We start from the raw sequence: 14,981 nt of genomic DNA on the forward strand, positions 1-14,981 counted from the left end.
ATGGAGATTTCTCACTTGTATTGGTCAAAAACTCTCAGCAGTACACTACCAAATTTCCAAAGCAACTGCATACTTTAAGGTCCCCATACACGGGCCGATAGTAGCTGCCGATATCGGTCCCTTGGACCGATTCGGCAGCTAATTGGCCCGTGTATGGGCAGAACCGAGCGGCCTGGCCGACCGATATCAGCCAGGTTAGAAAATCCAGTCAGATTGGGGACCACATCGGCTCATTGATGCGGTCCCCGAACCGACTGCCCCATGGCCACAAATGTAATTTGATCGTTTGGCCCTGGGGATTATTTTTTTTTTTTTAGCTACTTGCTACCCGATATCGCCCACACGTAGGTTGGGATATCGGGTGAAGATCCACTCGCTTGGCGACATCGCCAAGCGAGCGGATCTGCCCGTGTATGGCCAGCTTTAGATTTCAAGGCCAAATATTCCACGTACAATAGAAAACGATACGTTTTTGGAAAGAACGGATTCTGCAAAATTATCTTTACATTTCTAATTACCAAGTTGCAAAGCTTTTCTAAATGTATCTTTTTTTTTTTTAAATGAGTCTACAGCATCTTGTCTCCCACATATCATTAGGTACCAAGATAAAACACCCTCAATATGAATGCAATTGGTCCACTGAACAGTTTAAAGCTCAATGTATATAGGTTTACCTAAGTATTTGGCATGTATGGGCCCCAAAATAAAAAATACCCTCATATGATCTACCATTTTTGTCATTGCACCTACTGCAAAAAAAAAAAAACCAAAAAACACATTTACATTGTGTAGGGTAAAGCTACAAAAAAGTTAGTTCACCCCTGAAAGCCATATAAAATTGGAAAGTACACATTCTGTCGAGTCCAGGATGGTTAAATATGTCTTTCTACTTCAAAGTACCAAACCACAAAGTGTTCCTAAAGTTGGCTATTTTGATGACATTTTTCAAAAAACACCTCAAAGCTTCCACTATGCACCATCTTATCTCCCACACATCAATTAGATACCAAGATAAAACACTCTAAATATAAATGTCAAGAGTCCAAAGAACAGTTTGATGCCAATTGTGTATAGGTGTACCCTAAGTATGTGGCATGTAGGGGGCCCAAATTTTTTTTAAAAATACCCCTACACGATACCCATATGGTCTATCATTTTTTGTCATTTTAGCTACTTCAAAATGAACACATTAGCATGATTTTATGAGGGGTCAAGCTACAAAAAAGTATACTCACCCCAGAAAGCCATATATTTTTGGAAAGTACACATTCTCCCGAATCTAAAATGGGTACACGTCTTTCTACTCCAAAGTACTAAGCCGCAAAGATTGTCAATCTTTAAATTTTAAAAAATCACCTCCAAGCTTCCACTTTGCAGCATCTTATCTCCCACATAGCATTAGGTACCAAGGTAAAACATCCTAAATATGTAGGTAAACCCAAGGTCCACTGAACAGTTTGATGGCTAATGTGCCTAGGTTTATCAAAGTACATGGCACATACTAATTTTATGGCTTACATTTACCTAATTCAGAAACACATGGCATGTTTTGTGTGGTAAAAGCTGCAAAAACGGTGACCCCTGAAAACCATATATTTTTGCAAAGTAAACATTCACATAAATCCAAAATGGGTAAATATTTCTTCGTACACCCAAACGCTAAAGCTTTATTAAGTTTTGATGGCATTTCTAAAAATTACCCCAAAATGCTGCAATTTGCCTTATTTATCTTGCACAATTTCTTACATACAAAGGTTAATCACCCCAAATATGAACGCTAGCAGTCTACTAGTTTGATTGAAGGACTATGAAATAAAGCTTCTTTTTAACCAGGGCCAGTGATGGTCAGTGTGCGCCCCTATCCAGAGGTCTACTAAACAGTTTGATGCCCAATTCTTGCATCTTCTGCAGACAAAACCCAACATTGCGTATTATGTGTTGTAAGACCCTCTAACTGTACAGTAACCCAGAGAAAACCATATATTTTTGGACTGACTTGCCAGCCCCCTTGGCTCATTGCCCAACTTATATACATGGTAGAAAAATGTAGGGTTTACATGTCATTTAAGTTATTCGTATATATAATTGCTATTAAAAGCAGTGTTTGCTTGTCCCTTTTTATTCTCTGCCCTGGTGGCTCTGACTTTTAAAACAATGTAATGTAAACCAGCAGATTGACAGACCTGTCTTGTTGGAGGAGACTGGCTTTTGCAACATTGTTTAAAAAGTCATAGCCAAGATGCATAGACCCAAATACTAGACAGATTTTCATTGTATACTTGGTGCTGAAAAACATGCATATGCCCAAAATGAGGGAATGACCTCCATTGTTGGTGCCGCACAAAATGCATAGGCCTAAATGCTGAATGTGTAGGTGCCAAGAATGATACTGTAAAAAGGTATTTTAGACTCAACCAAACAACTCATTTGATCATTGTTAGGAAGGCTCCAAGTCTGAATCCATTTATTTAGTGCTGTTCAGTAAATCCTATGGAAGTCCATGGAAAAGAATATTCCCCCCAGTCACTTTTTAATAATTGGTGGCTATTTTCACGATTTTTTTCACACTACTAAATTCTTCCCACAGTCTTCAAGAGCTACCATTGACCTTAACCCTTTCTGCAAAGAGATGGCAAGAAACTGGGGGAAATGGCTTCTTCTCTGAAGATGAAAGCATGTGATATGCTTAAAGCAATTTATTTCTTGACGACCTGGATAACATCTTCATGTTCCATATTGTGGGTCAGGCCTACTCTCTGGGGACTGTATTTGGTGCTGGTGCCCTTTAAAGACAAGGAAAGCATTAGAAGTTTGTAAACAAACTTAGAAAAGCAATAACAGGCTTTTTAGCACTACTTACCCAAACCAGGGCATATTTAAACTGGCTGGCAAGTGTTCTGTGTATTCGATGACACTGTAACATTAAAAACAAACCTTTAAAATATCCAACACTTGAAATAATAATAATATAAACACACATTCATTATTTTTTCTTTGCCATAAACAAAATAGCTTGTACTTTCACCTACAGGTACAACAAGAACGAGCTTCAATCCACTTGCTTGCATGAGAGCTGAAAAACCTTCTCTCTGCTGACTACTGCACCTGCTATTGGGAAATGAACTGGTGTTTGTCACTGCAGAGTGCTCTAAGGTTAGGAATTCTAAAAAAGGAGTGTTCTGCAGTGACAGAAACACCAAATTAGTTACCTCTGGCTGCTGCACTGCTCAACAGACATGAGAGCAGCAGCCCTTGCTAGCAACATCAGAGCTTGTTCTTGCTGAGCTGTGGGAAAATGTACCAGCGGCTTCTTTTGCTATATAGTAACTTAGTAAATGGCACCACGTTTCAGACTATAGTTTCCCATTAAGAAGCTAATATGACAGAATGATGGTATAGCAACTTAAGCCAAGTTACACGAACTGTTATAAGCTGTGTGCTATTGTTCCCAAACCACTTCATGACAGGTCACAAAGAATAGTGAGGGGATATCTGGGTTACCCCAAGGTTTACTGTGCTAGAAATAATATATTTTCCCAATCATTTTCGTGTGACTAATTATAGCCCTTTGTACAGCTGTCATTATTATCCCATAAGTGAACAAAATTCTCACCACATGCTCCACTGAAGCTCCTTTCCGTAGGATGATTGCATCAGCAAAATCTGGTCTCTCTGTAAATAAAAAATTAAAAAAATGATTTTAAAAGGATTTTTACAACAATACCCCTGCCAAAAACTAAATGCAAAATTGCTCAGGGTAATTTACATTATTTTCTTTAGTTTCAAGATGATTTACGGTTTTACCAACTGCCAAAATATATATATATATAATGAATTTTGTAACAATTCCAGTAACTGTACAGTCAAAGAGATATACCATCAGAAGGAAAACAGAAGTGTTCGGGTGTTGCTCTGCTCAGGAAAGAGATCAGAAACCCTTTCCCATTTTGTTCCTGAGCAAAGCAAACACTTTCCTTTTTCCCCTCTAACAGTATCTCTTTGACTTTCTTTACTGCACAGTTACAGGAACTGACCACCAGGTGACACTGTTAAAAAATTCATTTATTGGCAGTTAAAAAAAATTAAATAGCTCTGAACCTGAAAAAAAAAAAGGTAAATTGCAAAAGTGCATAGGAAAGCACCCTGAGCAATTTTTGGGCCTCAGACTTTTACTTAATTATTCTTTATTCTATGAAAACGTTATTCTAAACAAGAGGCTATAAGCAGTGTAAGTGGAATAAAACTCTATCATATTTGCATTTTATTAAATTTCTGATATTGTGAATTTTCTTTTCTTTTGGAGAAATTTTGACATTTCACACTTTAGTAAATATGCCCCATTTTCCTTAAAGGGATACGGTCATATTTTTTATGGTATACCTTTTATTTCTAAATTACACAAATTATGTAGCAAATAATTCACTCAACAATTTAAAAACTTACACTTGAACCAACAAATGTATTTTATGAAGTTGTAATATTGGTGTGTAGGCGCCATCTCAATGCATTGTGCCCGAGTCTGAGCTTTCAGAAAGAGCCAGCGCTACACAGGGGGAGTCCCAAGCTGGACCTGGATTTCTTACTATTGAGTGCTTTTCTGGTATCTACTGGGAGCTGCTATCTTGCTCCCTTCCCACTGCTCTGCTGATCGGCTGCTGGGGGGGGGTTGATATCACTCCAGCATGCAGCGCAGCAGTAAAGTGTGACTGAAGTTTATCATACCACAGTAGAGCTGGGCGGTATGACCAAAAATTTTTATCACGGTATTTTTCAAAATTATATCGGTATCACGGTATTTGACGGTATATAAATAAAAAAATAAATAATAAATATTGGTGGCCCCCCACCCCCCCAACACCAACCCCCCCCAACACCCCCAGCCCCCCCCCAACAACCCCAGCCCCCCCCCAACCCCAGCCACAACCCCCCCAGCCCCCCCAACCCCAGCCACAACCCCCCCAGCCCCCCCAACCCCAGCCACAACCCCCCCCAGCCACAACCCCCCCCCCAGCCACAACCCAACCCCAGCCACAACCCCCCCTACCACAACCCCAACCCCAGCCACAACCCCCCAGCAGAACTTACCCAACTTGTGGTTCCTCCAGCTCCAACGATGCGTCCTAGCGACGTCGCGTGCGCGCTGACGTCACATGCGCAACCCGGAAGTAATAGGAGAAAAACAGCAGGAGGCGCGCATACCGGTATAGCGGTATGTTTAAAACTCATACCGTTTTTTTTTAAAAAAAAAACGGTATACCGGTTAAACCGGTATACCGCCCAGCACTATACCACAGGTCAAATGGCTGTGGAAAATCTGTTTGTGTTTTTGAAAAACGGATTTCAATGCTGGATTCTGCTGCAGAAGCTCTATTAACTGATGTGTTAAAAAAAAAACATTTTCCCGTGACAGTATTCATTTAAACTGGCTACATACGAGTTGACTTTGAGGATATGCAAACAAACATGTTTAGAATCAGTCCTTACCTCCTCTTTTCTTTGTGTAAATACAGGTAAGTGCAAGGTATTCCCAGAGCATCTCCAGTAAATAATCCAAATTTAGCTTCATCCCACAGCTGGAACAGACAATTGTAATCAAGATTAAAGCACGACATGCAAAATTCACAAAGTTCAAATAAAAACAGAACTTTTAAGGGTTAGGCCTTAGTAAATGTTTATTGTCATTTTTGTGGAGCATAGTTTTTGGGGCATTTATGAATTGTTAATGTTAAAAAAACAAAAAAATATAGTGACCTTTCTACCCATCCTATGCATTCTGTGTTTTTACCTTTAAAGGAGACATATCCTATAAAAATTAACAATGTACCTCTAGATATAGAAGGATTGTGCTAAAAAAGTTGTATTTCAGACTGATTTATTGAGAAATTCGCCCAAAACCCCACTAGCCCCATTTCACTTCCTGCTGGCTGAATTCTCTGGATGAGCTGGGGAGCCGGCGGCCCTCCATACACTGCACTGTAGGATAGGAACCAATCAGCAGCTAGGCTGACCTGATAGGGAACTGAAGCCTGCCTGTGCTTGTGTGACTGCAGGGCTGTGATTGGCTCTCCCACTCCTACTGTGCTTCTGGCAGGGACCGTTAGGACACGCCCACCCCTCATTGGAAACACAGACAGGGACCTGAGAGGATCTATAGGGAGCTCCAATAAAGGGGCCATTGTTACAGATTAATGTTTAGCCCAAAGAGAAACCAGCACTGTATATTATTCATAATTGCCTACAGGGTTAGGGGGTTTTCCCATTTATCCAATATGTCCCCTTTAAGCTGTGTTTTTTCTTCATCTATCTAGTCAATACCTTATTAGGCAAACAATAACCTACTTTAATTATACCTCTGTTTCAATGCCAACACCATTTTTAGACATTTTCAAGTTTTAAACAAAAGAAGCTGATGGCAAAAAAAGCACAAATTATTGACAGAGCTCAACAACCTTTTAGGACAAATAATAAACGTATGCATGCAGCAGATTCGGACATGAATGACAATCTATTCTCCAGCCCAGGATTGTGGGTTAAAGTGATCTCACCTGATTACCACACTATTAGGCTGTCTGGCTAGTCGGTCTACCTCCTCCATGGAAATCTGATCAATTTTGTTATATACCTGTGGAAAAGTACAGGAGACAATATAATGAGCCTCCTTAAGAGGACACAGTTAACAAAGAAAAAAGAAATAAATCAATTTTCAAGATAATATGTACAGTAACAAAGTAAATGCTGAAATATACATTAGAATAATATAATAAAGTATTATTGAAAATAATTAAAATTAGATTAAATTGTATTAATGCTCACTTGTAATTATCAACAATATGGCTAGTCTCAATAAAGTCATGGGAATTGGTAGAACGATAGAGAATGGCTTGGATTTTAGATCTTTCAAAATTATCAAGGGTTTAGAAATAGTTTCCATTTGGCCAAGAATCTAGCACAAATCTTTGGGTTAATAGTTCTATATGAAGTGGCTTCCATTACACATAGATTTTGCATTTCTGTAATGGTTTTCAGAATTGTAGGAGGGGAGGTTTGACTCCACTTTCTGAGTATTACATGTCTAGCTGTTTGTATGCATACTTATAGTGCCTCTTACTGTAGTCCCAAATATTGAGACTCACTAAATAAATGTCCTAATAAATGTCAGTAAATTAAAATGCCCCCAAACCTTAACCTGTTTTAAATTTGTAGCAAAGGGGTCCATCCCCTGGAGCAATAGTTTACTGTGTAAATTAATATTTTTCATACTCCTGTGTCAGTGTACCCATGGCCTAACATTCATTCAAACAGCACCTACAAATAAAAATTTCTTATGAACAAATGCCCTATTTTTATAAGAAAGGTTTTTTATTCTATAGTTCTGTAGAACTTGATCTCCATTAACCTCCCTGGTTAATGGGGACCTTTTACCCTAAGAAAAAATATATTTTAAATCTTGTTTCCTTCAGTCTCGCAATTCACAATTATAGCAAGTAGGCAGGCAACATTTTATGGACGGTGTTATTAAAGGGGTTGTTGATCTTTTGGTCAATTCACTTTTGGTATGATGTAGACATTAATATTCTAAGATTATTTGCCATTGGTCTTTTTTAATTTTGTTTTTCAGTTATTTAGATTTTTGTTCAGCAACTCTCCAATTTGGCATTTTGGGAGCTATCTGGTAGCTAGAGTCTTATTTACCCTTGCAACCAGTGGTTTAAACGAGAGACAGGAATATGAATAGGAGATGGGCTGAACAGAAAGATAAGTGACAACAAGTAACAATAACAGTAAAATTGTAGCCTGACAGAGCAACAGATTTTGGCTAGCTGGGGTCAGTGACCGCCATTTGAAAGCTAGAAGCATAGAGTCAAAAGAGGAAGGCAAATAATTCAAAAAGTATAAAAAAAAAAAATAATGAAAACCAATTGCAAAGTTTATAGGAATAGATCATTCTATAACATACTAAAAGTTAACTGAAAGACAAGCTTTGAATCATCCTAAAATCTTGCGCAAGAATTGGGACCTGATGCACATTCCCAAGTACAGGCTAGTGGGGAATGTGAGGAGTGCAGGGCGTCAAAAAGTGCAGAAATAAAAGTGAAAGGGATTGCTGTGCCTCGAGCATGGAGTCAGGAAACGCAATTTATGACTGACAGATTATTAAATAAGTTTATAACACGTATGGATGTTTTGAAAAAGAAATTTGGGTGTTATGTTTAATTTGAAAAGGATGTTTATTATAGAGCTGTCTCAGTGACAGGTGCTCTTGAGGTTGATGTCCCACGAAGCAGTTTAGTAGCCTGTGATAGATCTCTACTATTGTGGGTCACTAACAGCTTCGAAATACCTTTTCACCGGCAACAACAGGAGTCGATTGTGGAAAGCCCTTCGCATTGCTTTGGTTTTCCGAAGTCACACGGAGTTGCCTTCAGGAGAAAACTTTGCGCAACTTCGGAATACTGAAGCGATGCAATGGCCTTTCCACCGCCGACTCCTATTTTTGCCAGTGGAAAGGAATTTCAGAGCAGTTACTCACCCGTGATAGCAGAGATCTATCACGTGCGTCTAAACCACTCCGTGGGACACCAGCCTTAAGTACTAAAACCACTGAAACCCATAACTATAGTTATATAGTATATATAACTTATGTTATTTGCTGTGTAAACAAGCAGCCTATTTTAGCTTAAAACGCTGGCCCCATGGCTAGACAGCAGCTTGCTTACATAAATTACATTCAAGCCTCTGATAGAAACATGCCATTTGTGCTAAAGATGGGAAACAGTAATGAATCCATATAAAATCCTTTAGGCCAGTGCTGTCTAACATATCACATGTAGTGGGCCAGTCATTTCTCATATAGCATGTTGGGGGACAGGATTATATTAAAATGATATGATGATGAAAATGATGTCATACAGTTAAGTCTATGAAGCCAATGAGCAGACTGAGGGTCTCTCTCCTTGGGGCATTAGCTTTAATGACGTTACCGCTCCTTTAATAGATTGATATAGGTAAATAAGTGACATAATCAAGACTGTAAGCTCAGATTTGCTGCATATAACAAATATTTCTCCTAAGCATATAAAAATTACATTACTTGCATTAGAAAGTGCCTTATTAACACATTTCAGTTACTTACATAGAGACATGGCATGTAAACTCTGTTTCCAACGATAACATCTATGAAATCATCAGGGCTGCAATCCTCTCGGAACAGCACCTCTGCATTAAACATTTCTGGAAAGGGTTAAGTGAAGGACTGTCCTGAGAAGAAAGATTACTAAACAATTGTGTCTTTTGCAAGCGATAAAAATGCCTGCTGAGCGGAATCACCCCATGTGCCATTGCCCATAATTTTAATGGCAGCAGAGATTTAGAAAGAAAAATCCATAACAACATAAAAATTGGCCATCCATCTTTTAAAGGAGAAAAGAAGTTAAAATTACTGGCCGTACCCAATGTATCCAATTGAGAGCTGCAATGTACTTTTAATGTGCATCCCAATGAAAATGTTCAGTGAGCCCAAAAACAATATGCTGCTAAACTGCATTTCTATAATTTCTCAGTAAACCAATTCTCGCTAAAGCTAAACATTCTCTCTATATTAACCAGTATAGACAGTAAGCTATTGCTCATTACTGAGTAGCCCCTGACTCTTTCACAATAGGATACTGTATTCATGCAGAATAAGCTGCACCAGCTTCTCCGAACACTGGGTTAGGGGTACTGTGGAGTTAAATGAGATTCCGCCTCCTTTCTTCGGCTACAAAGGCAAGGTGCAAAATAAAAAGGTTTAGAAGTGGTGTGCAGATCAGTAGGTAGGTTGTCATTATGGGCTCAGGGAGATGGATTCACAACAGTATACTTCAATCATACCTTGAAGTATATGTTAGGTTTGTCTTTGTTTAGACGAATGCCCACTGATTCCAACTCTTTCTCCAGTAATGATCTAGGGGCAAAGAGAATGAAAAAAATGAAAAGACAGTGCCAAGGGCTATGACCCCCATGACTGCTTCAGCGTGAAAGGGTAGCTGACCTTTGAACCTCTCCTTTTGTGGCATCCAACATCATTATAACCACGTCTGATGTCCGTGCCACTGCAATGACCTGCCGACCTCTTCCTTTCCCTGGATTGAAGTAAAAACCATTAGTGCTGCCATTCTGCTTGCTATACTTACAGTAACTTACAGTCCATAGTAGGTGTATGTAAATGAGATGAAGGGGAAACCAGCACTATCACTTATTTTTCAGTGATTACTTTTTTTTTGCTAAAGTGTCACTTATATTCACATATTTTTAACCAAACCCAGATATAACAAATAATTGATTCTCCTGTGTGCCACAAGGTGGAGAATGCAATAAAAGTTAATGTAACATGGAAAACTTACAAATGTCATTGGTGTAAATGAGCTAGGCATGATTGAAAGAAACCCTATCAGCATTCATGCTACTTTCCTTTATCAAGACGGAGATAAACTTTATCACATTTAATATGTCACACAGTTTGTCCTTTTGAAAAGTTTGAACCTCTTTTAGAAACCAATGAATACAGTTGACTAGGTAAAGGCTTGATTATACAAAAGATAAAATATTGCTGAAAAAAAAGATGAAAAAGCCATTTCAGTAAAAAAATAAGAAAACATTTAAATGTATAGGACAGAAATAACTAGTATGCCATATTAAAGTAATAGTTTTCATTTTAAGGTGTTATTGTTCCTTTAAAGTGAATTACTAGTACAGCAGTTAAAGAAGGAAGTCTATAATCAATGGGAGTTGTCACCCACCAGTAGTTATAATCTCTTACCTGAAACCCTAGCTAGTGCCCCTGTATGATACAAACTGCACCAGCAGTGCTACTGCTGTAGGAGCACCACATCTCCACCTTCTTCTGTCTCACAGGAATCCTTTGCTGCTAATGTGCACGGTGAGCATGAGCAGTAGAATGAAAAGCCATGCTTTGGAGACTGTTTTTAGCTCTATGTGCACTGAGCCCAGAGCATACAGGGATCCACAAGAAGGAGGAAGATGGTGACATGGTGCTGGAGCAGTTTTCTGTGAGAAGCCAACTAGCCTAACAATCGGGCAGCCCCCGGGATACTTTTCTTTTCAACAATGTTGCAACCTGTCAAGAGCAAAGTGCTACAAAGCATTATAAAATATGTGTTACATTCCACAAAATAAATACATTAGTTACTGGCAAATACATTAGTTAGCTTCAAAAAGGGGTTGGATGACTTTTTAGCAAGTGAGGAAATACAGGGTTATGGGCGATAGCTCTTAGTACAAGTTGATCCAGGGACTGGTCCGATTGCCAACTTGAAGTCAGGAAGGAATTTTTTCCCCCCTGCAGCAAATGTTTTGCCTTCCTCTGGATCAACTAGCAGTTAGGCAGGTTATATATAGGCATAAAAGGTTGAACCTGAAACACTTGTGTCTTGTTTTCAACCTGACTTACTATGTTACTATGTTCAAATAATATGGAACTGACCCTGAGCTGCTCCTTCAATAATTCCTGGGAGATCAAGAAGTTGAATATTGGCCCCCTTGTACTAAAAGATAAAAACAGATTACAAAAAGTTAAAAATGCTTCACAAAGTGAAAGTGATGTTCAAATATAAGGGAGAAGACACCCGGGGCAATTAATTGCTGCAACTTTTAAAAATTCAGTTGTGGCAACTAATCACAGCAATTTAGTGGCCGTAGTTGTGTAAATGTGGCGCCAAGACCAATTGCCTTGACGTTTTTTTAAAAATGTCCCGGTGACTAATTGCCCCATGTGTCTTCACCCTAAAACATGTTGAAAGTTTCACTAAGTAACATGCACTGTATTCACAACTTGTGCCATAGTGGGAATGAAGACTGAATGCCAGTCTCATCCAGTGTGCTGGCTACTGGTGTTAAGGCTTAGGGCAATTATATGCTGCAAAATGCATGAAGGAGCAGTTACGGTTATGAGAATAGTCAATATGTTCTAGATTTAATGTTACAGTAATGTGCTATATGCTGAATAAAGTGATTGACAGGTTTATAATTCCAGTCCTCCCAAACCTTTGGAAGTATGTCTGGAAAATGATGCTGGTCAAATTAAGGCTCACTTTTGGGTAATTCAGTGTTTGTCCAGAAAACGAAAGGTAAACACCAAACATTTTTTGCCCAGATATGCAGATCAACAAGAAAACAAAGCGGCTAACAAAGATATGAAACACTTAAACAATATAAATGCCCATATATACCCCCCTTTCTGCAAGAACTTATTGATCATTGCACCACTGGTTTGACTAGGGGACCACAGGTCTGGCACCTGGGCCAGGGCCCTCTTTCTTGTCCACAATCTTCCACTGCCTCTTTCACTACCTGTTTCTTAACTTTACCCTCGTTCCTTATTCACCCATATTTGCCACCAGTCACACATAGCACTGCACATTAGATACTTAACAAATTACATTATTTTAGCCTATTGGATACTCCTAAAATTACTTGGACCCAGTTCTCACTCAGCCCGACACCCCTCAATTTGTACCCCTGTCTCTCAAGTTTCCTACCAGCATATAGTATTCTTTACCTCGATCACTCCTGGGATGCAAGTGAGTGTAGTAAACTCGTAGGATGCAGCTTCACTAGCTGTGGATGTCATCAAGCTCAAGAAGGTAGACTGAAAGAAAAATAATGCAAACATAACTTTTGGCACTTCAGCTTTAGTAGTTCCATGACTACAAAGGGTACCCATCCCTCCAATATATTATCATTCAGCTATATGTAAGATACAAATGTAACACTGGACAGCAGGAGCTCTCCTTTCTGGAAAGCTGACAGTAAATTAGAAAGTACTGCACATCACGACATGCAGAGGTAATATACAGACCTTGCCCACAGATGGAAAGCCAATCAGAGCCACCCGGGCATCTCCAGATTTCATAACATCAAAGCCCTCTCCTTTGTTGGCTGCAGATTTGGATGGTTCCAGGAGCTGAGCTCGGTACTTTGCAAGTTTGGCCTTTAGCAGGCCCAGATGGTATTCAGTGGCTGAAACGGAGAAAGCACCAATACATAAGATAGGAAGGCACAAAAGCTTGGAAAATGTGTGCAGGGAAAAAGTCAACTTTTAAAAGGGAATTTGTTATAAAATAACTTTTAAACACTTTCTAATTGTGATGCAATATTTCCTGGCATGTTATAAAAGTTGGATTTTATATATTTAATTCTGTGCCTGTGAAGTGTACAGAGATTTTACACATGTACAGATGGAAACAGTACAAATGGAACAGGTTATACTCTAGGAGGTGAACAGAGCAGAGCAGGTTGTTCTTTGTGAGATATACTGGGTTCCAAGATGTGCTCTAAGTAGTATATTGCGCAGGGCTGTGAAGTAGGGGATGGAAGCAATTTTGGGTACCCACCGAGTCAGAGTTGGAGGTACCATAAACTGAGGAGTCAGAGTCGGAGGTACCATAAACTGAGGAGTCAGAGTTGGAGGTACCATAAACTGAGGAGTCAGAGTTGGAGGTACCATAAACTGAGGAGTCAGAGTTGGAGGTACCATAAACTGAGGAGTCAGAGTTGGAGGTACCATAAACTGAGGAGTCAGAGTTGGAGGTACCATAAACTGAGGAGTCAGAGTTGGAGGTACCATAAACTGAGGAGTCAGAGTTGGAGGTACCATAAACTGAGGAGTCAGAGTTGGAGGTACCATAAACTGAGGAGTCAGAGTTGGAGGTACCATAAACTGAGGAGTCAGAGTTGGGTCGAAGGATTTAAGTTCTGCCCTGATATTGCATGTACAGTGTGTTCCCTAGGAAGTATACCCCCTAGTAGAAACAAAGGGGAGCAAGATGTTCTCTGGATGTTGCATACAGGGGAAAATTGTACTCAGGGAAGTGTACTACTGGGGGCAGGCTGTGCAAGGGGGGGGGGGGGCAGGCTGTGCAAGGGGGGGGGGGCAGGCTGTGCAAGGGGGGGGGCAGGCTGTGCAAGGGGGGGGGCAGGCTGTGCAAGGGGGGGGGCAGGCTGTGCAAGGGGGGGGGCAGGCTGTGCAAGGGGGGGGCAGGCTGTGCAAGGGGGGGGGCAGGCTGCGCAAGGGGGGGGGGGCAGGCTGTGCAAGGGGGGGGCAGGCTGTGCAAGGGGGGGGCAGGCTGCGCAAGGGGGGGGGGGCAGGCTGTGCAAGGGGGGGGGCAGGCTGTGCAAGGGGGGGGGGGGCAGCCTGTGAGTAACTGCACAGAGGGGAACAGGCTGTGCCCCAGTAACCGTACCGAAGTCTATGGAGGGCAAATTGTTTGCTGAGCAGAAAAGGTTTCCAAGCACTGGAATAGTTTGTCTGACAGACATGTGGCCTATTGTAATCCCCACTGCAACATCAGTGCATCAGCACTAATTACTAACAGCCCCACCGCTAATAAGGGCTTGTCACTGCCCCATCCCAACTTAACTGCCCCCATTCATCTGAAACTCCCAGCAATGCCCCATGGTGTGTGCTCCCTTGTATATCTCTATGTCCCGGCACTGTACCATGCACACACTGCTCGGTGGCACTTGTCGGCACTGCCGCCCTATTCTACACAGGCTGCTGTAAAACACTGCTCCTTCTTCCTGCCCCATGCCCGCCTCACCCTTATTCTTCTGGGTCCTGGCGATCTCCCTTTCGATCTCCGAAATCTTTTCCAGGATCCCCATGTCTGCGGCCCTGCTAGCCCACTTGCAGCAACTCTGATGTCAGCACCATGCGACTGTTCCGAGTAGGGAAGGGCGGAGCCATACAGATAACTCCGCCTCCCTGCTACGTATGCGGCGTCAGAGGCTTTACTTGCAGTGTGTGCGGCTGAGTTGTGTGGGGAAAGGGTGAATGTCAACAGGGAGTTTGTACATAAACTACTGCACTTGCCTGAAGTCCGTCTTTTGCTACTGTTGGGACTTGTTGCTGTTTTTCCTTTATAACAGCATTGTACAGATTAGTGCAAGGAATATATAATTAACAAGGGAATACTGTAAGCATA

The 14,981-nt window shown here is 40.8% G+C and overlaps 1 protein-coding gene across 1 annotated transcript; it reads right to left on the reverse strand.

Moving 5' to 3' along the window:
- Positions 1 to 2,431: 2,431 nt before the first annotated feature.
- On the reverse strand, positions 2,432 to 14,722 carry drg2 (developmentally regulated GTP binding protein 2). Its single transcript, NM_001006839.1, is given in 13 exon segments — positions 2,432 to 2,783; positions 2,861 to 2,914; positions 3,614 to 3,672; positions 5,485 to 5,573; positions 6,546 to 6,622; positions 9,134 to 9,231; positions 9,667 to 9,757; positions 9,871 to 9,943; positions 10,031 to 10,121; positions 11,483 to 11,543; positions 12,557 to 12,646; positions 12,857 to 13,017; positions 14,598 to 14,722. Coding segments are annotated over 13 exon segments (1,095 nt in total). The 5' UTR covers positions 14,662 to 14,722; the 3' UTR covers positions 2,432 to 2,696.
- Between the last annotated feature and the right edge of the window lie 259 nt (positions 14,723 to 14,981).

This window comes from Xenopus tropicalis, chromosome 9, assembly GCF_000004195.4.
Source record: "Xenopus tropicalis strain Nigerian chromosome 9, UCB_Xtro_10.0, whole genome shotgun sequence".
Taxonomy (NCBI): Eukaryota; Metazoa; Chordata; class Amphibia; order Anura; family Pipidae; genus Xenopus; species Xenopus tropicalis.